Source organism: Pseudophryne corroboree, chromosome 1, assembly GCF_028390025.1.
Source record: "Pseudophryne corroboree isolate aPseCor3 chromosome 1, aPseCor3.hap2, whole genome shotgun sequence".
Classification (NCBI taxonomy): domain Eukaryota; kingdom Metazoa; phylum Chordata; class Amphibia; order Anura; family Myobatrachidae; genus Pseudophryne; species Pseudophryne corroboree.
Genome location: NC_086444.1, coordinates 1,169,674,380 through 1,169,698,258, shown reverse-complemented (window position 1 = coordinate 1,169,698,258; position 23,879 = coordinate 1,169,674,380). Strand labels below are relative to the sequence as shown.

At 45.5% G+C, this 23,879-nt stretch overlaps 1 protein-coding gene across 2 annotated transcripts in view; it reads right to left on the bottom strand.

Annotated features, from left to right (window-relative positions):
• LOC134929491 (octopamine receptor-like) overlaps nucleotides 1–23,879 on the bottom strand; it is a 189,375-nt gene that overhangs the window by 117,011 nt on the left and 48,485 nt on the right. For both annotated transcript variants that reach the window (XM_063925099.1, XM_063925101.1), the window contains exon 2: nucleotides 4,989–5,276. In XM_063925099.1, coding sequence (XP_063781169.1) covers nucleotides 4,989–5,276 — 288 coding nt within the window. The remainder of the gene's footprint in view (nucleotides 1–4,988; nucleotides 5,277–23,879) is intronic.

Sequence of the window (23,879 nt, the reverse complement as noted above, 5' to 3'; positions counted from 1 at the left end):
GGTTTCCCCCCGTCAGTGTAATGGGTCGTAGATGTGCGATTTTTCGCACATCTACGATCCATGCTGAATGAGGCCCTCTGTCTGTAATGATGGCAGCTCTCTCTAGGGTAAATTTACTAAGATGGGAGTTCTATTTAAGATGGGATGTTGCCCATAGCAACCATTAAGATTCCAGGTATTATCTTTTAGAAGGTGCTAGATTAATCAGAAGTAGAATCAGATTGGTTGCTATGGGCAACATTCCATCTTAAATAGAACTCACATCTTAGTTAATTTCCCCCTCTGTTTTTTTAAAGGGCAGCTTGCACTCCACCTATAATAATGCCACACTACTATAGAAGCATAACGGAATGGGTAAGTCTAGTTTGGTACTATCCATCATACGCTTCTTAGTTTCCGAGATACTAGTTGGTCCAGTCAGTATAAATAACAATGGTCCATCTGCAGCATCCAAAATATTCTTTTACATCACCCAGCCTCATTCTCCTTTTCATCTTCTTCAGTCATAACCTTTCTTTTCTTTTTCACCCACTTTCTCACTACTCCTCTTCAAACTACGTCTTCCATTTTAGCGGTAAGTAATTTGTGCCCACAGTTGAGGTCGTCGACTCATCAGCCATCACTCTCTACAAATCCCATATTGCATGTAATGCGGCTACTTGTATTGGTAGGAACCTGCTGCGGATGTTGTTCCGAGAAATGTATCTATGACTTATTTGTTCAGCATTCTATGTGTTTTCTATATAACCTTACTGCGATCTCATGACTTCAGTCTAGAAAGGCTCAATAAAGAGAAGGGTTTCGGCGTACACCCCATGCCGGCAGGAAGAACAAGCCGGTCTTGCAAGCTATATCTCTGATATAAAATGGAAAAAGCTGTTATGTACAATTTCTCTCCAGCTGTCTTGGTTGCTGGTATGAAGGAGTAAGGACATTCCATTTCATGCTGAAGACTTGGCTATTTCCAAGAACTGTCCAGCGCTTGCTGAGTAATACTGACGTGGTTTGAATTATACTTAATAGGTTACATGGAAAAATGAAAGTTAATTAACTTCTACTTCCCATCATCACCAGTCCCCTGGCCTCTGGTAACAACATAAATGTACAGTACTCTGTCAAAAAATAATAGTTGCCAAAAAAATGCACAGATTTATCTAAGCAGCCTGTGACCTTTGCAAATGTTTACACATTGGGGGTAATTCAGACTGGATCGGCAGCGATCGCAGTCTGAATCCTTTTGTGGAGTGCGTACGCGCAGCGGCCGCACTGCGCACATACCTCCCAACTGTCCAGATTTCAGCTGGACAGTCCCGCTATTCGGACAATGTCCCGCTGTCCCTCCTGCGGGTCGCAGTGTCCCGTGGGTGGGGGTGGGGCAGTTGGGGGAGGTTTTGGGCAAAGCAGCGAGTGATCTCTGAATAGATGCGGTGAGAACGCGCATGGCATCTATTCAATGCTGAGAGGGGAGCAGGGGGCTGCCCAGCTGCTCGGGAAGCGCTGGGCACGCCCCCAAAATGCAGAAAATGGGCCAGTGACGCTCGGCCATGCTCACTCGGCGGAGACCACGCCCCTCCCACACTAAGTCACGCCTTCTTTTCGGGTTGTGCGAACGTCTCGACCCTGGGCATTTGAAAGTTGGGAGGTATGCTGTGCGTGCGCACCCTGGGAGCCCAGTGAGATGCTAAAAGCATCTCAGGGCTGCGATCACCCTGCCTGATTGACAGGCAAAAGCGGTCACGGGGTGGGAGGGGACGTGCCAACAGCGTTAGAATGCCGTTGGCAGGGCGCGGTCCGGACAATGGAGTCTGCGGGTAAAAATGTGCAACTGTGCAAAAATGACATGCACAGTACTTGGACTGTTTTGAGAGTTCAAAGTATTTTTTCTTTATTTTAAGGTTAGAAATAATTTTTGAACTGTTTATTTGTTGTAAATGTGCTGTAATTGTGTACCTGTAATTGATTTTCAACATTGTCAAATACAGCTCGCCCCAAACAAACCAGGTTTATTTATGTCCGCCTTTGTAGAGCTGTTTGTGTGAGATTTCCAAACTTGGACTCCATTACATCGGCCAAGTTGTATGTTTAACATGGCAAAACATCTGGATCAGACTTTTTACCGGGCGCTCTATCTGACTTTGCGTGCACTCAGACGCAATTACATTGGCTGGGTTTGCAAAATGTCTAACTTTTTCTGCAAAATTGGGCATTTTGCAAACTCAGCTCATACTCTGCTCCAATCACATCTCACCTATTGGGCGGGATGTATTAAGATACATCGCCACCCCTCGCCGCTTATTGCAGCGATGTAGATCGCATATGTACTAACATATGCGATCAATATCGCAATGCGGTGACGGAGGACCCCCCGCGATACCTGTGAGGTGGTGTGTGGGGGGTCTCTGTCACCTCCCAGGAGTCTCCACACTGCCTACACGTCAGGAAGCAGCAGCAGGCTGCCCCCGGCGCCTCCTCCTCCCCCCCCCGCAGCCGGAAGGACCTCCGGCTGCATTGCTAGGGGGAGGAGATTACCTTCCAATACCAGGGATGCCTGGAGAAAGGTATGCCTGGGGGGGGGGGAGGCGTATGCGGCATGGGCGGCGGGTTGCGGCGGTCGGCGATAAGAAGTCCGTAGGCTTCTATAGGATATCGCCACCCAGAGATGGCGATACCCTGGACGGCGAAAAAACGGTTGTAGGGTCTTAGTACATTTGAAAATGCGGTAAAACACCCGTTTTCAGGGGTTTTAACGCATTTTTCCTTTAGTACATCCCGCCCAATGTGTCTTAAATGCAATAAATAATAAATGAGCACCTCATTCTTGTATTTTTATTCTAATACACTATTGTTTCTGTCATCAGGTAGGTGGTGTGAAAGATAAATCCAGGTGTGTCCCCCCCCCCTTCCTCCCACCTGCATACATTATACTGTATACTCATATATCAGCAATACCGTCTCAGGGGGAATGGACAGATTCACCACAACTCCAAAGTCAGTTTTCAGCCCTGATAAGAATATTTTCTTACAGTATATCGCGGCAAATTATTTATCTGCCCAATATATCAAGTAACTCATGCAGAGGCGTCAGGGTTATCCCTGCGACCAGTGGCCTATCTATACTGGGTGCAGTGTTTGCAGTGAACACGGGTCACTGGGTCCAGGGTGGCCCACAGAACCCTCCCTGCACCATTATTATACTCCCCTCTGTGGAGTCCCGCCCTGGTGCAGCACCAATCACAGAGAACACAGCAGCCACACAAAGGTATGAGCACTCACAGCAGAGAAATCACCGGGAACATAGATCTGCGCATACAACTGCGGCACTAGAGATTAGGTGGCCAGCGAACGCTAAAAAGTAAAGTGATGATCCCAGCAGGGCTACGGCACCTGCGCTGTTACATTTTGTGAGTTATTAGCTGACTCACACGCAGTGTCATCATATCAGAATGCCAGCTGAACTGGTAGCATGGGGATGGTGCCCAAACACCCACAACCAGAGGTTTTATAAAAAGTTCAGAATGCTGATGCCCGAATGTCGACATGGAGAGGAGGACAACATTTCAAATGTCGACATAATGATACTGCCAGAATGTCAACATGTCATTTGGTTTTCTAACCGCTATTACTAAACTTATTTGCAGCCGAAGCCTAGCCCTAAATAAGGCTACAATTGGTTGTCCACATTCTGTCAACATTCACAAAGCCGACATTTAGTTATGTTGACATTCTGTGGATGCCTGCCAATGCTGACATTCTGGTATTCACATTATACACATATGCCCCTGGACCTGTATGCTGTGTGTGTAAGCCTATGCTCACAGGGGATGCAGGTAAAATACCGGCTGTCCGGATCCCCGCATTCTGGAGAATAACACCGGAATCACGACAGCTGGTGAAATAATGACGGTCAGAATCCCGACCATCGACGGGTATTCCCACTCAGTGGGTGGGAACCAAGTGGGAATATAACCTGTGGCGAGCAAAGTGTGCCGCCGGGCCCAAAGTATGGCAAGCACAGCGAGCCCATGTGGGGACTCAATGCCTCGCTGCCGGGATTCCCACAGACGGGATGCCACTGTCGGTATACTGACAGCCGACACCCTGTCTGTCGGCATAACAGACTCTCACAGGCATTGAGTGTAAGTAGATTTAGTACAGATTGTGAAGTACAATTTGCTGGCTATAAACAGGAGATCGGGGTGTTACACATAGGATGCCCTTAATAACCAATCTGACTCCGCTTATGAATCTGTGGTACTGTATTTCTATAATGGCTGCAGTTTGTGTGGTGCACAGTCACACCTGGTTGCAGGCAGACGGCACTGGCGGGTGTTTGGGTCTGCTCACAGCGGGGAGACACACCATCCAGCTGTATCCAAGATGGTGCCAGTCTTTGTGTGCCTGCACAGAATGGAGCTGCCATCCTGGGAATTGGAGCAGCGGAGCAGGCAGAGAGGGCTCACAGCGGTTGGATCAACACTAAGTACAGCAAACAGCCAATAACTGTCATTGACAAAAGGCCTCACATGGTTCAACATCAGTCATAGACGGAGATGTATCACACCTTGGAGAGAGATAAAGTGACAAACAATCAGCTCCTAGCTGTCATTATCCAAACACAGCCTGTCATGGCAGTTAGGAGCTGATTGGGTGGTACTCTCTCTCTCTCACTCTCTCTCTCTCTCTCTCTCTCTCTCTCTCTCTCTCCACTTTATCACTCTCCAAGGCTTAGGACATCTGCCCATTTTGCCCTTTGAACTTTGTCTCTTTCCAAGATTTGATACATCTCCCCCATAGGTAGGTAGAATGCAGAGCTGCAGCTACTTATAGCATTCGGGTTACAGAAAGAAAACTGGAACAGGCTTGCTTTCAACAAATGAACCATTCACTTAAGTCCTGGACGCTGCAGATTTGGGGGCAGTAAATAAAGCAGGACAGAGGTGAACATACCAGTAAATACTGAATTATGAAGAAAGGAAAGATATTCTTACCTAAAAGGCATAACCAGGCAAGCCACCAGGAGATCCGCCATAGCCAGTGACATGATAAACATGTACGTTACAGTCCTCAGTCTCTTTTCCACCACGGGGCAGATGAAGACCACTGTATTTCCCAAGAAGGTGACCAGGTCGATAACAGTCAGTAGCATCCCAACCACCACCTGCTGAGGAGCTATCTCTGCCGTCTTATTCCCATCTCTTCTCGTCAGCGATGATGTGTACGAGCAGTTGAAGAGCACAGACACATTTTTGTCCATCGGCATTTTCGGCTCTTGTGACCTGTAATACACAACACGTAGACTTTATCTCAGAGAAGGTGAAGCTGTCTCTGCTCATAGGGTTCTATTCATAAAGCAGTGAAAAGAGTGGAGAAGTGACCCTGTAAAGAAGTTGCCCATGGCAACCAATCAGCTGCTCCGTACAACTGTATAGTATGAAAATTATAAATGTTACCTCAATGCTGATTGGTTGCCATGGGCAACGTCTCCACCACCTCACTTCTCCACACTTTTCACTGCTTCATGAATAGACCCCATTGCATCCATTGGTCTCACAAGTGTCCTACAGTATAATGATTCTCTGCAACACTTTTGCTTTGAAATTCAACTAGTAACTACAAAATAAAAATCACTTACATCACTCATTGTATGTATCCTAGCTTCAGAAAGGGAAAGATCGGAGTAAATCAATATTCCTCACATGTACTTCCCCATTAAAAGCCGAGTAAGCCTCTCTCGAACATTCCTTGTACAGTATACTGACCTCCAGGTCCGGTTCTAGCCCTTGTGGCACCCCGGGCGAAAATAGGGGCGTGGCTTCATACAGGGGCGTGGTCAGTTATGCCCCCTGTAGAGTTGTGCCCCCATTTGTGCCCCCTGTAGAGTTGTGCACCCATTTGTGCCCCCTGTAGAGTAGCGCCGCTTAAAAAAAAAAAATTATACTTACTATCCCCGCTCCTGATTCCCGACCGCTGCTGACCTCTGCCGGCGCCGCTCCTCAGATCTATAGGAGAGACGTTATGACGTCACTCCCATAGCACAGCATAGACACTAGAGGTCAATTATGACCCCTAGCGTCTATGTGCCAGTCCCACCATGCTGTGCGGTGCACAATGATGTCATCGCGCACCGCACAGCAAAGGTCCTTTCCACGAAGGGAAACTAGACGGGTAGCGTCTAGTTTCCTTCACAGCGCCGCACAGCACCGGGGGGCACTGACCAACAGTAGCGGATCTTGCCATGGTGCTGCGCCCTCCGGAAGGCGGCGCCTCGGGCAAAAATCCCGTGTGCCCGTAGCAAGATCCGCTACTGCTGACCTCTTCACGTGTAACATAGAAACATAGAATTTGACGGCAGATAAGAACCACTTGGCCCATCTAGTCTGCCCCTTTTTTTTTATCCTTTAGGTAATCTCAACCCTTTTTGAACCTTAATTCTTTGTAAGGATATTCATATGCCTATCCCAAGCATGTTTTAATTGCTCTACAGTCTTAGCCTCTACCACCTCTGATGGGAGACTATTCCACTTGTCCACTACCCTTTCCGTGAAGTAATTTTTCCTTAAATTTCCCCTGAACCTCCCCCCCTCCAGTCTCAGTGTATGTCCTTGAGTTCTAATATTTCTCTTCCTTTGAAGAATGTTTCCCTCCTGAACTTTGTTAAGACCCTTGATATATTTGAAAGTTTCTATCATGTCCCCCCTTTCTCTTCTCTCCTCCAAATTATACATGTTAAGATCTTTTAGCCTTTCCGGGTACGTTTTGTGATGTAGGCCATGCACCATTCTAGTTGCCCTTCTTTGTATACTCTATAATGTATTTATATCCTTCTGGAGATATGGTCTCCAGAACTGGACACAGTATTCCAGATGGGGCCGCACCAATGACCTATACAGTGGCATTATCACTTCTTTTTTCCTACTACTGATTCCTCTCCCTATGCAACCAAGCATCTGACTTGCCTTTCTCATTGCTTTGTTGCATTGCTTTCCTGCCTTCAAGTCACTTGAAACAGTGACTCCTAAATCCCTTTCCTCCTCAGTAGTTTCCATTATAGTACCCTTGATACTATATTTAGCCTTTGGGTTTTTGAGACCTAAGTGCATGATTTTGCATTTTTTAGCATTAAACTGTAGTTCTACGTTCTTGACCATTTCTCAAGCCTACCTAGGTCATCAGTCATTTGTTTTACCCCTCCCGGTGTGTCTACCCTGTTGCATATCTTTGTATCATCGGCAAAAAGGCATACCTTCCCTTCAATACCATCTGCAATGTCACCAACAAAGGTATTAAAGAGAACTGGACCAAGTACAGATCCCTGGGGTACTCCACTGGTAACATTTCCCTCCATAGATTGCACTCCATTAACTACAACTGTCTGTTTCCTATCCTGCAACCAGGTTCTTATCCATTTAACTGTTTTATAATCCACCCCCACACTTTCAAGTTTATTTAGCAGTCTGCGATGTGGGACAGTGTCAAATGCCTTACTAAAGTCTAGATATGCTACATCTACAGCTCCCCCTTGGTCTATTATTTTCGTCACAGAGTCAAAAAAGTCAATAAGATTTGTTTGGCATGATCTACCACCAGTAAATCCTTGCTGTTTTGGATCCTGTAAGTGGTTTGATTTAAGATATTCCACAACTCTTTCTTTTAATAGTTTTTCCATTACTTTCCCCACTACTGATGTAAGGCTTACTGGTCTGTAGTTACTTGCTTCTTCCTTGCTTCCACTTTTGTGCAGTGGAACTACATTTGCTCTTTTCCAGTCCTCTGGAATAGCACCTGTATTTAGTGAGTGGTTAAATAATTCTGTTAATGGTGTAACCAGCACATCTTTTAGCTCTTTAAGTATCCTTGGGTGTATCCCATCTGGTCCCATTGATTTATCCACTTTTAGTTGTGAAAGTTCTGTTAGGACCTTCTCCTCTGTAAATGTACTTTCATCCACCTTATTTTTATGAATGTGCTTGCAACTTAACTGTGTCCCCATCCCTTCTTCTGTAGTAAATACTGAGCAAAAATAATGATTTAGGTGATCTGCTATTGCCTTGTCACCCTCCACCAAATGCTCACTCTCTGTCTTAAGTATTATTATTCCTCCATTTGATTTTCTCCTTTCACTTATATACTTAAAAAAAGTTTTGCCCCCTTTATCTACTGACTGGGCAATTTTTTCCTCAGCTTCTGCCTTTGCGCGTCTGATCACTTTCTTAGCATCCTTCCGTCTGTCAAGATACACCTCTTTGTCGTTACTTTGTGTATGCTGATGGGTGCTCATACAGTATAGACTGGTGGCCGCATTCCTGTTTCAGCTATCTCTTGCGCTCTATTAACTTTTATTAGTCAGTTTTATATGCTTCCCTATTTATATCTATAGACATAAAATGCTTATACCTTTTTCTTCTACCCATAACTAACACAATCAGGCAGAAGTGTTTCCGCAGAGAGAAGAAGCGTCTCTGTACAAGAAGCAGTAACAATACTGGTATTGTTCCATTATTTTTATTTTATTACTTTATTACCAGTTATTTATATAGCGCACACATATTCCGCAGCGCTTTACAGAGAATACTTGGCCATTCACATCTGTCCCTGCCCCAGTGGAGCTAACACCATACTTACCTACTCTCCCGGAATGGCCGGGAGGCTCCCGAAAATCGGGTGGCGCTCCCGGCCCCCCGGAAGAGAAGGCAAGTTTCCCGGCCAACAGCACCTGCCTGTACTTCCCCCGCAGCCGCACATGAGCTCCCGCAGACAGGGGAAGGGGGGTCGATGACATGATTTGATGTAAATAGCGTCATTGTGGCCCCGCCCCTTGCCTCACAATGCCTGCATTGTCAGCACTGTGTAGCAGGGGCAGGTCCACAATGATGCAATTTTACGGACACCTCCCACGCCCCGCCCCTATCCAGCATCACCCCTCCTCCATAACGCCCCAGCATGCCAAGACACCCCCCCCCCCCGCCATGCCGAGCTGGCTGCCTCCTCCCGGAGGAGGCAGCCTGAATACTGGCTGGTATGGCTAACACTTACCACATGTACATGCACACACATAAACACTAGCGATCATTTTCTGTCAGTAGCCAATTAACCTACCAGTATATTTTTAGATTATGGGAGAACACCCAGGCAAGCATGGGGAAACAACAAGCCCCACCCAGCTACGGCCAGATAGGGCAGATTAATCTTCATAACTACTGTAGTTGTAGTTTGTACGTCATTCCTGCAAATAATGACATCACTGAGCACAACTCATATATCGCTGTGCTGTGTGTACGGATGAGCCTAAAGTGCTACATCATGAAAGTGTATGTCATTAAGAAAAAATTAATTATAATATTAATAATTAAAAAAAAAACGAAAAAACCCCCGCCTTGATTTGGAAAAATGTAAAATGTGCAGGCAGATTTAGAGTTAGGAGACAGGTGCATCCAAAATCATCTGTAAATGCAGTGTAAAAATAAAGTGATCCTGTGTGTGTGTTTGCTACATGTAAAAGAAGCCAGTGTTTTACTTACATACAAAAAAAAATAAAAAGATTTTTGGTACTCAGTCTTAAATTTATTTCTCCTAATCTATATGGGGGACACTGGAATCCATGGGGTATAGAAGGTGCTGTTGCAGGATCAGGCACAAGACTAACTACATTTGTTTGTGGGCCTCATACTGTCCTTCAACCTCTGCATCTCATGATCCTGGCTATGGCAGTTTCTTTATTAAGCCCAGAGGATATAATAACTACACAGTAAACAAAAACAACACAGCAGCCTAGGAAGTACTTAGAGGTCCCCAGTAACATACAGATCCACAAAAGGGTGACCCCTCTCCAGGAGCTCAATAGCATAGGGAGTACGTGTAGAAGACAAAGCATAGGACTCTCCAGAACTCCGCAGATATGCCTAATTAGTACTTGACAGAACAGTAAAGGAAAAGAGAATGGCGGACATTTCATATGTCTAAAGTGACATAAAATTCTGAGTAGTATACTGAATGAAGCAGCAAGGACAGGTGGCGGTGCTTCCATGGTAACTGCTTGACCTATGGGGTTGCTGATGAATCAGGTGATGGAAGGGACTTAACCCTTATGAGGGGACGATAGATTAAGTTCTCCCTCTTTTCCTCAGTGAAGTGCTCTATGTTTGTGTTGTACTGAACTGTTTATAATTGTGATTGTTATATTTTCTTCTCCATTTCCTTTCACTCTTTACTTTTTTATTTTCCTCCCCCTTTTTTCTTTAATCTTTCCTTTTTTTCTAACTATTCTTTCTTTTAACTTGCCGAGGTACCTCATGATTGCATGTTCCGGAGGTGCGCCGCGGCTGGGACCGTGGCGGGCAGAGGCGTTTGTTACAGAACTCGGACTTTCCAGAGTTGAGCAATCTGGAAGGGGCCCAAGTAAACAATTGGTGGTGCAAGGATTGGGAGCACCCAATAGAGGTGGTAACAGGGAGATGGTCAGTTTACGGGATGCCTATGGAATTACAGAGGGAGTTGGTCAGCGTGCGGGTACTCTAGGCCTTGCAAATGCTGGTGTGCAGCAGAGAATTGAGCCTGTTAATTTGAGTGTGAGAGGCAGATGTGTGGCGTCTGAGGTAACGCAAAGCAGGCTCACGGTTCTTAGGCGGTCATATGCAGGCGCAGTGTGTTTAGGGCGCAAAGTTGCTGGCTAGAATTTGTCTGAGGTGGCGTCCATATCCACTTCAGTGATATCAGCACTTGTCCCTGTTCTTACTATGGGTCATGCTGAGGGGAGAGTTGTGAGGGGGCAGAAGCCCTCCATGATTAATGAGTGTAGTGTAAGTGAACCAGCGGCTGCTGGTTCACGCGCTAGGGCACGCAGGGAAAATGGGGTAATGACATACTTGATGAGTGTCTAGTGGATGTTTCCCCTTGCATTTCTCAAGCTATAGGAGGATTCAGGGGAGTCGGCAGCTGTGGTCGAATCCGCTATGGACGATAGTGGTAGGTTTTATGGTGAGTCTGATTTTGACTCTTGATTCTTGAAGCGTGTCAGGAGGGTATGGTTGCCAGCTCGGGTAACAAGTCAGTGGTTAAGGAGAAAATATGTAAGCAAAAAACAAAAACATAGGCGCAGGCGTAGGAAGTGTAGTGGTTCATCCACATCTTTCTCTGAGTCCTCAGATTCAGTAGATAGTGATTGCAGTGGTTGCAAGAGAAAACACAAAAGAAAGCACAAACATAGCAGTTCTAGTATGTCCTCAGAGGAGGGTCCTGAGGACTCTCTGCAATGTGCTAATACGATATAAGAAAAGAACACTCTGCGCTATTTAAGAACCTTCCAGACTCCAAATAAAGTGAATTCACATGTATACATAAAAACACCTTTTTATTCCGGATTAGATTAATCACATAAATCTCTAATTAGTAGATGGAACCACATCAAATTCTTAATCTAATAAAAAAGCTATCATATGCATATATAAATTTAACAACTCTAATTAATTCTTATTTTCAAAAGCCGGCTTTCTATATGCACCTAAAACAAAATATGGATCAGCTCTCATGCGTATATAATAACCACAATATGTGCGATAGGGGATATACTTATTAATTGATGTGCAAATCAGTATTCTCAGATTGTCCACTGACTGCTTGTAGAGAGACAGAATAATCAGATGTAGTAATCACCGCTTGTTGTTACAAAGTCTCAAAACAGCTCCTTGTGTTATTACACTGAACACTCGTTGTTACAAAGTCTCAAGCAATTCCTTTTGCATAGATAATAGTAACAGTTCCTGATTGCCTAATCAGGCTGGCTAAATGGTAAAAACTCTCACCCTCCGTCTTACACGTAGACGGATCCAGCTGGAGATACACTGCACTGCCGGTCAGGTGCGTCTAGGGAGCTCCAGACGTCTCCGGCACCCAACGTATGAAATGCCGCTGCAGTCCCAAGTGAAGCCGCTGATGTAATTTCGCTGGCGTCCGGCGTGGTGCAGTGATTCTTAGGTGATAACCGCAATGAATGATATTGTCATCAGATGTCCCTTCTTTCCTCTGACTAGTTTCGCTCGTCACTGGAGCTTCCTCATAGGCTGTAATCTAATGTTAGTGTAATCTAATCCGGAATAAAAAGGTGTTTTTATGTATACATGTAAATTCACTTTATTTGGAGTCTGGAAGGTTCTTAAATAGCGCAGAGTGTTCTTTTCTTATATTGTCTAGCTGGTAATCCCCCTTTCTTAAAGGGGAACCACTGATTTTGTGCTTACACTAGCACAATTAACATTCAGCAGCTGATTAATATCTGTATTCCTATTAACTATTAAGGTTTGTTTTAGAATAAATATAAAATTTAAAATTTAGTACTAGCGCCGTGAGACATTCTTGTATGAAGAATGTGCTAATACGGCTGTTTTAAGAGGAATACGGCCCAGAATTAGGGATCGCATACGAGAGGGCAGATATGTTAACATGTTTGCGTTAACTAGCAAAGCAAAGAAGGCATTACCTGTGGCCAGAAATTGGGTGTAGGTGAGGAGGCATGTAAATCATATTCAAATTGGCAAAAAGGTATGCTGGCCTTTGCAGCCTGTTATTTAGAGACTAGACCACAAGAGCATTTGAATGTAATCAAATATATGTATTTGTTACATGAATTAGCGAGATCAGGGCGCGGGACAGCTTGGAGGATTTATGATGAGGATTTTCGTAGGAAACAGCATGGCAGAGCTGTCATAGATCTTGGGAAAAAAGATGCAGAGATTTTTGTAGACGTTACACAACCACAGAAAAGTGGTTTTGAAGCGATTAGTGAGAAACGTGGTAGTAACAGTAGTAGATGGACATCAGGAAAGAACAGTCAAGGTAGGTGCTATGCTTTTAATAATGGCCAATGTACCCTAGGGTCTAAGTGTCGTTTTCGGCATGTTTGTATCTGCTGTGGAGAGTCACATCCCATTAGGGACTGCTCACGGCGCTCAGGTGGTAGAGGTTTTAACAGACAGAAGAAATACTAAGTAGGGCCTCTACTCTAGTGAGATTGGATAAATTGTCTTATTGGTTAGAATTAGAGATGAGCGGGTTCGGTTCTCCGAGATCCGAACCCCCCCGAACTTCACCTATTTTACATGGTTCCGAGGCAGCCTCGGATCTTCCCGCCTTGCTCGGTTAACCCGAACGCGCCCGAACGTCATCATCCCGCTGTCGGATTCTCGCGAGATTCGTATTCTATATAAAGAGACGCACGTCGCCGCCATTTTCACTCGTGCATTGGAGATTGAACGGAGAGGACGTGGCTGCGTTCTCTCCCTGAAAAGCTCCATATCTGTACTCAGTGTGCTGCAAATATCTGTGTTCAGTGTGCTGCAAATATCTGTGCTCAGTGTGCTGAAAATATCTACGTTCTCTGCCTGAAAACGCTCCATATCTGTGCTCAGTGTGCTGCAAATATCTGTGCTCAGTGTGCTTTATTGTGGGGACTGGGGACCACCAGTATAATAGTAGTACAGTACAGTAGGCCATTGCTGTATCTTGCAGCTCTGTGTCACTGCAAGTATCCATTCCATATCTGTGCTGCATTTTTGTGAGCAGTATATATAGTATTACAGTGCAGCATTTTGTGACCAACAGTATATAGTTGTACAGTAGGCCATTGCTGTATCTTGCAGCTCTGTGTCACTGCAAGTATCCATTCCATATCTGTGCTGCATTTTTGTGAGCAGTATATATACAGTGCAGCATTTTGGTGACCAACAGTATATAGTTGTACAGTAGGCCATTGCTGTATCTTGCAGATCTGTGTCACTGCAAGTATCCATTCCATATCTGTGCTGCATTATTGTGAGAAGTATATAGTAGGACAGTGCAGCATTTTGGTGACCAGTAGTATACATATATAGCACAGTACAGTAGGCCATTGCTGTATCTTGCAGCTCTGTGTCACTGCAAGTATCCATTCCATATCTGTGCTGCATTATTGTGAGCAGTATATAGTAGGACAGTGCAGCATTTTGGTGACCAGCAGTATACATATATAGTACAGTACAGTAGGCCATTGCTGTATCTTGCAGCTCTGTGTCACTTCTAGTATCTTGATCAGTGCTCAATATCTGCTGCATTGTTGTGACCAGTATGTATACTGTACTGTGCGACGTGTGTTATATACCTGGTGATTACTGATTATACATCCTGTAATCTGTACTGAGCGATGTGTGAGATACACCTGGGGATTATACACCCTATATTATTATTATTATTATTATTATTATTATTATCCTTTATTTATATGGCGCCACAAGGGTTCCGCAGCGCCCAATTACAGAGTACATAAATAATCAAACAGGAAAACAGCAACTTACAGTTGATGACAGTATAGGACAAGTACAGGGTAAATAAACATAGTTACATCAGCAGATGACACTGAAATAAGTATCAGGTGGCAGAAGACTACTGGATGTGGTACAGTTGAAGATTATTAAAGTAAGACAAAGAATAAGCACATGAAGGAAGAGGGCCCTGCTCGTGAGAGTTTACAATCTAAAGGGGAGGGGTAGACAGACATGGGTAACACAGATGGGGTACATAGAGAACGTGGAACAGAGGGTTAGAATGAGATTTGGCTGGGTTTGGTGAAGAAGTGGACCCCCAGAAGGCACAAGTCAATACTTAACATTGCAACATTTTACTGGGCTATGCAGGAGAAAATTAAAAATAGGGAAAAAAAAAAAAAAGAATTGATAACTTCTACCGCTTTCAAAAAGGTCAATGGAAGCTGAAATAATGGACAACTACCTCATGGAAGCCAGATACAGTATACCAAACAGTACTTAGCAGAGTTAGGAATGAGTGCTTATGAAATACAGTAACATTTTGTCATAATATTTCAGAAACTGCATGGCTGGTCTCTTGCACTCTTTTGCTCTAATACACCACCTGCTTTAGGATTTATATTCCAAAAACATTATGTCTCCATAATCCCCAAAACGTCAGTCTTCTTGGAAAGTGGTTTGTTCCTTTGTAAGGGAAAGAGAACAAACGTTCTCAAACAACGGTTTCTCAATTTCTTTTTCCTCTGGGAAGGGATTGTGGAATCACAGGAATATCTGAGCATTTCTGTAATCAGAAAGCAGCGACTTTCTACAAATGTTTACGAATAATTCTAGTGATTTTGTCATTTTCTTCCAGTGATTTGGACCATTAATACCATTGATTAGAACGAATAATTCCTGTGATTTTGTCATTTTCTTCCAGTGATTTGGACCAATAATACCATTGATTAGAATGAATAATTCCTGTGATTTTGTCATTTTCTTCCAGTGATTTGGATCAATAATACCATTGATTAGAACAAATAATTCCTGTGATTTTGTCATTTTCTTCCAGTGATTTGGACCAATAATACCATTGATTAGAACAAATAATTCCTGTGATTTTGTAATTTTCTTCCAGTGATTTGGATCAATAATACCATTGATTAGAACAAATAATTCCTGTGATATTGAGGTGTTTGTGTCGCTTAGCTTAGCCGTCCAGCGACCACAGTGCACCTCTTTTTCTTTTTTCTTTGCATCATGTGCTGTTTGGGGACTATTTTTTTAAGTGCCATCCTGTCTGACACTGCAGTGCCACTCCTAGATGGGCCAGGTGTTTGTGCCGCCCACTTGGGTCGCTTAGCTTAGTCATCCAGCGACCTCGGTGCAAATTTTAGGACTAAAAATAATATTGTGAGGTGTGAGGTGTTCAGAATAGACTGGAAATGAGTGGAAATTATGGTTATTGAGGTTAATAATACTATGGGATCAAAATGACCCCCAAATTCTATGATTTAAGCTGTTTTTGAAGGGGTTTTGGAAAAAAAAAACACCTGAATCCAAAACACCCGAATCCGACAAAAAATTTTCAGGGAGGTTTTGCCAAAACGCGTCCGAATCCAAAACACGGCCGCGGAACCAAATCCAAAACCAAAATACAAAACCCGAAAAATTTCCAGTGCATATCTCTAGTTAGAATATTACCCAAACAGGGAAGACGCTTATTTGTTAAGGTTAGGTTTTTCCAGAGGTTTCCCTTTGCCTATTAAGGGCCAAGTTTGTTCTGGTGTGGTTCGTAATTTGCGCTCGGCTGAACAGTTTCTAAAAATTTTAAAAGAAAAAGTTGATAAAGAGGTTGCTTTGGGAAGAATGGTAGGGCCTTTTAGTTCTCAAACACATACACTTGCACACACCGTGTTCCCTGATTCTCACACAAGGACCCCAGTGTGTGCAAAATAAAAGGGCGCTGGGATTTACCAATGGAGGAGATTTTTATATATAATTAGTGGATGCTGCTGCTCTTTAGCTAAAAGGATAATTGCATTCCTTATAATATTAACAAAGATATAAACATACCCGCCGGGATACAATCCCGGGAGTATACCAAGAGCGCTGCTTCCACCCCAATTTCTATACTATTATATACTTTCACAACCAATTTGATATTCAATCTTTTTTATTTAAATAGGAATAGTCCTCTATAAATACACAAATAAAAAGAATTTCATCATACATAATACATGCTGCAGCATAAAGAATAAAAACAATCTTATTTACTTCCACATTAATTTTACATCCAAAAAAACCCTAAGAGGCTTGCTAGTATCCGGATCTCAGGCTTATATTAAAACCAATTTAGCTGGGTAATGTCCACATTTCATCAATATGTCCCAGTAAGGTGCAAGGAATCTTTTACTTCATAATCTCTGTAATCCAAAACTGATTCAATTTATGAATATACTTATCTTCAAATTGTCCCAAGTTTACTTGGATCCCTTTTTAATTTTGTGTGCACACATTAGATTACCTTTACAGGTGTTACCATACGGGTTCTTTATAATATCACCTCCAGTAATAATTGGACTCTTTGCTGTTACGGTCCTCCTTTAATAGTTGAAGGCATCGATGGTCCAGTGCTTCTGCTCACAGTGCTCAGGCTCCCTCTGCTGGTAATGGCCCGTATTGCAATTTACACTGTGTGGCAGTATTATTTACCCCGTAATCAGGGCCGGCTCCAGGCCTACTAGCACCCTGAGCGACATGTAAAAGCGCCCCCCCCCCCCCCTCCTATGCGCGCTTCATGAAAAGAGGGCGTGGCCTCTTGGAAAGTGGGCGTGGCCTCATAACTTCATATTATTAGACTATAAATAAATATGTTTTCACACCCCCTCTACGCACACAATTAGCAGCCTTACACATAACAGCCACAGTAGTGTTCCTTACACACAATGTCTCCAGTATAGTGTCAGATACACATAATGTCTCCAGTATAGTGCCAGATACACAATGTGCAGTGCCAGATAGATATGATATGCCCCCCCAGCAGTGCCAGCTACACACAATATGCCCCCCAGCAGTGCCAGCTATACGATAGTGTTCACTTTTTAGGGCAGGGAGGGCACATTTTTAAGTTAGGAGGGCAAAATGATGTACATACTGTAATGCTTGTTGCTCATCTACCCACATGGTAAAGCATGGACAGTGCAGCAAAAATTTAGGGGCGTTGCTTCGTGGGGAAGGTGCGTGGCCACATAATAGTGGCAATTCGCATTACACCACACAGTAGTGCAGTTAATACACACTGCACTAGGTAGAACCTCCTAGACACTTTGCGCCAGGCAGAGCACGTTAGACACTTTGCGCCAGGCAGAGCACGTTAGACACTTTGCGCCAGGCAGAGCACGTTAGACACTTTGTGCCAGGCAGAGCACGTTAGACACATTGCCTAGCCACAGACGCCTAGCGGGAACACTACATGATATGCTCCCCAGCCGTGCCAGCTACACGACATGCCCCCCAGCAGTGCCAGCAACACATGACATGCCCCCCAGCAATGCCAGATACATAAATGGCCACACAGTGCCAGATATGTAGATACAGAAAAGCCCCCACAGTGCTAGATAAATGCCCCCACAGTGCCAGATAAATGCCCCCACGGTGCCAGATACAGAAAAGCCCCCACAGTGCTAGATAAATGCCCCCTCAGTGCCAGATCAATGCCCCCACAGTGCCAGATCAATGCCCCCACAGTGCCAGATAAATGCCCCCACAGTGCCAGATAAATGCCAATGTCCCCACAGTGCCAGATAAATGCCCCCACAGTGCCAGATAAATGCCCCCACAGTGCCAGATAAATGCCAATGTCCCCACAGTGCCAGATAAATGCCCCCACAGTGCCAGATAAATGCCCCCACAGTGCCAGATAAATGTCCCCACAGTGCCAGATAAATGCCCCCACAGTGCCAGATAAATGCCAATGTCCCCACAGTGCCAGATAAATGCCAATGTCCCCTCAGTGCCAGATAAATGCCCCCACAGTGCCAGATAAATGCCCCCACAGTGCCAGATAAATGCCAATGTCCCCACAGTGCCAGATAAATGTCCCCACAGTGCCAGATAAATGTCCCAACAGTGCCAGATAAATGTCCCCACAGTGCCAGATAAATTCCCCCACAGTGCCAGATAAATGCCAATGTCCACACAGTGCAAGATAAATGCCCCCACAGTGCCAGATAAATGTCCCCACAGTGTGCCGGAAATGCCCCCACAGAGCCAGATACATTAATTACCCCCACAGTGCCAGATTAATGCCCCCACAGTGCCAGATAAAAGCCCCCCACAGTGCCACATATCATGCCCCCAGTACCTGCTGTGCCGATGAGGGAGGAGGAGGAGTGCTGCTGTACGATCCGAAGCCTGCTGAAACAGAACATGTGCGCGTTGTGCGGCGCCGGTGTCTGACATCAGACGCCGGCGCCGCATAGCGCGCACATCTCACTAACAGACAGGAGGCAGCTGCGCGAGTGAACAGCCGCTGCCTCCAGGCTTCCAAGACAGGGCCGGCTCCAGGCAACGACATGGCGGCCCCAGCGTGCGGCGCCCTTTAAGGGTGGCGCCCTGCGCGGCCGCTCGAGTCGAACATGCCTCGAGCCGGCCCTGCCCGTAATACAGGCGGAGAAACGCGTATTCAAGTGACTGTGATAACAGATCTTCACCTCCGGAACGCTGTATTACGGGGTCAATAATACTGCCACACAGTGTAAATTGCAATACGGGCCATTACCAGCAGAGGGAGCCTGAGCACTGTGAGCAGAAGCACTGGACCATCGATGCCTTAAACTATTAAAGGAGGACCGTAACAGCAAAGAGTCCAATTACTGGAGGTGATATTATAAAGAACCCGTATGGTAACACCTGTAAAGGTAATCTAATGTGTGCACACAAAATTAAAAAGGGATCCAAGTAAACTTGGGACAATTTGAAGATAAGTATATTCATAAATTGAATCAGTTTTGGATTACAGAGATTATGAAGTAAAAGATTCCTTGCACCTTACTGGGACATATTGATGAAATGTGGACATTACCCAGCTAAATTGGTTTTAATATAAGCCTGAGATCCGGATATTAGCAAGCCTCTTAGGGTTTTTTTGGATGTAAAATTAATGTGGAAGTAAATAAGATTGTTTTTATTCTTTATGCTGCAGCATGTATTATATATGATGAAATTCTTTTTATTTGTGTATTTATAGAGGACTATTCCTATTTAAATAAAAAAGATTGAATATCAAATTGGTTGTGAAAGTATATAATAGTATAGAAATTGGGGTGGAAGCAGCGCTCTTGGTATACTCCCGGGATTGTATCCCGGCGGGTATGTTTATACCTTTTAGTTCTCCACCAGTTCCGGATTTACTTTTGTCCCCGGTGGGTGTTGTTCCTAAGAAGACCCCAAGAAAGTTTAGATTAATTCAGCATTTATCATGTCCAAAGGGATCTTCAGTTAATGATGCCATTCCGGAGTTTTTGACCATGGTAGTTTATCAATCTTTTTAAGACGCGTTGGCAAAGTTTAGGTCTTTTGGTAGGGGAGCCTTGATAAGTAAAATTGACATAGAGTCGGCTTTTCATCTTTTGCCCATTGATCCGGAATTTATTTGCTATTTGGGTTTTCGCCTGGCAGATGGTTTCTATATAGATAGATGTCTTCCTATGGGCTGTTCTATATCTTGTTTATATTTTGAAAAGTTTAGTAGTTTCTTGCATTGGTGCATTTCAGAATATTTAGGCAAGTGTGGACTTCTTCATTACTTGGATGTTTTTTTGTTCATGGGCCCCGCTGAGTCCGATATTGGTGATAATATTTTATCAAATGCATTGTCATTGTTTACTGATTTCGGGGTTCCAATAGCTGATAAAAAGACGGTGGGCCCTAAATCATTGTTGACCTTCTTGGTATTGAAATTGATACGATTGAGGGTTGCTGTCGTTTGCCCATTAAAAAAGTATTAAAAGTTGAGGGTGGATGTAATGGTGGCTTTGGCTAATGGCAAAGTGACATTGAAACAGGCTCAATCATTATTGGGGTCACTTAATTTCACTTGTAGAGTTATCCCAATGGGCAAGGTCTTTAGTAGAAAGTTGGAAAGAGCGACAGCTGGTGTTAAGAGGCCAGGTCATTTTATACGTGTATCTAAAGAAATCAGTAAGGATTTGCATATTTGGGAAGAGTTTTTGTCGGATTTTAATGGTGTTCGCATTTGGCAGTCTGAACCCAGATCCAGGGACGTGCAGTCAGGGGAGGCAGTGCCTCCCCTGTGATTAATTATTAAAATAATATAAAGAAGATACTTATGACACATATTCTGTGTCATAAGTATCTTCTTTAATTAATTCTAATAATTTTTGCGGTTTAATGTGCTTGCGAGGCACTGACAGCAGGTGCCTCTCATACAGAATTGAAACGGGACTGAGCGGGGGGCGGGGCCAAGCACTGGGCTGTAAAAGCCCATTCAAAACAGATGGGGAAGCGGCACTTATACAAGTGACAGGGACACCACCCCCATGTCAGCGAGGCACCTGTGATTGGACAGCGGATCCAGTGCTGGATCTGCTGTCCAATCCCACACATGCGGCGCTGGAGGCGGCGGGTCCCGGCGGTGAGTGTCGCTGGAGGTAGGCGGGAGTGCGGCTCTCCCCCGACCTCCTCCGTCTTCCTGCTGACCAAAGCACCGTGATGTGCGGCTCTCCCCCTCCTCCACCCTCCCGCTGACCGGAGCGGCTCTCCCCAGCAGCAGCAGAGGTACTGTTTGTGTGTGTTGTGTGTGTGTGTGTCCAGCAGCAGCAGGTAGGGAGGGGTGGGGGTGGGGGGCTCGTCCAGCAGCAGCAGCAGAGGTAGTGTGTGTGTGTGTATGTATGTGTCCAGCAGCAGCAGGTGTGTGTGTGTGTGGGAGGGGGGGGGTGTCCAGCAGCAGCAGAGGTAGTGTTTGTGTGTGTTGTGTGTGTGTGTGTGTGTGTGTCCAGCAGCAGCAGGTGGGAGTGGGGGGGGGGTGTCGTCCAGCAGCAGCAGCAGAGGTAGTGTGTGTGTGTGTCCAGCAGCAGCAGGTGTGTGTGTGTGTGTGGGGGGGGTGTCCAGCAGCAGCAGAGGTACTGTTTGTGTGTGTTGTGTGTGTGTGTGTCCAGCAGCAGCAGGTAGGGAGGGGTGGGGGGGGCTCGTCCAGCAGCAGCAGCAGAGGTAGTGTGTGTGTGTATGTGTCCAGCAGCAGCAGGTGTGTGTGTGTGTGGGAGGGGGGGGTGTCCAGCAGCAGCAGAGGTAGTGTTTGTGTGTGTTGTGTGTGTGTGTGTGTCCAGCAGCAGCAGGTGGGAGTGGGGGGGGGGAGTCGTCCAGCAGCAGCAGCAGAGGTAGTGTGTGTGTGCGTGTGTCCAGCAGCAGCAGGTGTGTGTGTGGGGGGGAAGGGTGTCCAGCAGCAGCAGGTAGGGGGGAGGGTGTGTGTGTGCAGCAGCAGGTAGGGGTGTGTGTGTGGGTGTGTGTGCAGCAGCAGGTAGGGGTGTGTGTGTGTGTGTGTGTGTGTGTGTGTGGGTCTCGTGCGGCTCTCCCCAGCAGCAGGTAGGGGGGTGTGTGTGTGTCCTACCAGCTCAATATCTTTTCCCCGTATTTAATTAACCCCCAGCCTGCCACGCTGTCACTTGCACCTGTTACACGTGACTTCTGCACGATACCTGCTCTCATAGGTAGCCTATTGGTCCACCGCGGGCACCGTATATACGAACGTACGGGACCCATCACCTCCGATCATTAAACGATGGCACATATGCCTGGAGGTGACAGGTCCTGTACGTTCGTACATACGGTGCCCGTGGTGGAACAATAGGCTACCTATGAGAGCAGGTACCGTGCCGAAGAAGTCACGTGTGACAGGAGATGCAGAAGCAACTGACAGCGCAGTAGGCTGAGGATTAATAGAACATACGGGGAAAAGACATCGGGCCGGTAACAGGTTTTACCGCTATATTACTGCTTAGTACATCCCGCCCTCACACTCTCTCTCTCTCTCTCTCTCTCTCTCTCTCTCTCTCTCTCTCAGTTTGTAAGTATAATGTTCATTTTGACAGGTACCCCTACCCTATTGGATTCTACTGGACAAGTGGACGTGATCGGCGTGGGATGTAGGTAAGTAATCTGTCTTTCATTTTTACAGGTACCCCTATTGGATTCTACTGGACAAGTGGACGTGACCGGCGTGGGATGTAGGTAAGTATGTGTGAGTGTGTAAGTGTGTTTTAATAAATTTTTACCTTCACGGTGTGTGAGTTGTGTTTTTATTTGGGTATTTTTGTTGTTGTAGAACTACAGGTACCAGCGGGCCCGTTATTTCCCCGCATGCTGGTACTTGAGGTTCTCCAAGTACCAGCAAGCGGGAGAGGCTTGCTGGGCCTTGTAGTTCCACAACAAAAAACAATATTCTTTTTTTTTACACACATGACTTTCAGCCCGGCACCCAGGGGTGCTGGGGACAGCCTCGGGCTTCACCCCTGGCCCTTGGGTGCCTGGAGGGGGGGGGTGACCCCTTGATTTAAGGGGTCCCCACTCCTCCAGGGAACCCCGGCCAGGGGTGACTAGTTGGGGGGGTAATGCCACGGCCGCAGGGACCTACATAAATGTGTCCCCCGGCTGTGGCATTATGTCCCTGGCTAGTGGAGCCCGGTGCTGGTTTTAAAAATACGGGGGACCCCTACATCTTTTGTTCCCCATATTTTTGGAACCAGGACCGGACTAAGAGCCCGGTGCTGGTTGTCTAAATACGGGGAACCCCTGTCCAATTTTTCCCCCAGTATTTAAACAACCAGGACCGGCTCAAAGAGCCCGAGGCTGGTTGTACTTAGGAGGGGGGACCTCACGCATTTTTTTTTTACATTTTTTTTAACCCATTCAGACCCTTCTCCATTAAGTTAATGGAAGCCCTGGACAAAAAAATTGCATTCATGCCCTCCTCCCACTCCCTTCCCAGTCCCAAACACTATTTTTATTTTTTTTTCTATAAAAATGTACAATATACAACAAGTATAATGAGCAGGCAGGCAGCGGGCATTGGCGGCATCGGACTGAGATGCAAATTAGTGTCGGAGGGCTGGGTCAGTTGATGGTGGGCGAGTTTGTAAGCCATTGGCGGTGTTAGCGGGCATTGGCTCGGAGGCGGTAGGGGTCATCGGCAGGATGCGGCGTACATTATGGCTGTAGTGCCTCACCAGCCACTGACCTCACCGCACGCCACTGCCCAGATCCAATGTCGAGTTGCAGTTATTCACTGATGTGTCTGGTTCTTTGGGTTTTGGAGCGTATGAAGGCAGGTCGTGTGCGTCCCCCTGGCTTAAAGCATGGTTTGATGAAGGCTTAACAGGGAATCTGTTGTTGTTAGAGTTATTCCCAATCATTGTTGCTTTAGAGCTATGGCCAATGTTTCAGTAGTTTTTTGGTGTGATAATTCGGGGGTTGTTCAGGCAAATAACAGACAAAAAGCTGCTGGTCTACCTGTTTTGCGTTTGTTGGGTCAGATTGTCCTGCGTTGTCTACAATGGAATTTACATTTTTGCACCAGGCATGTTCCAG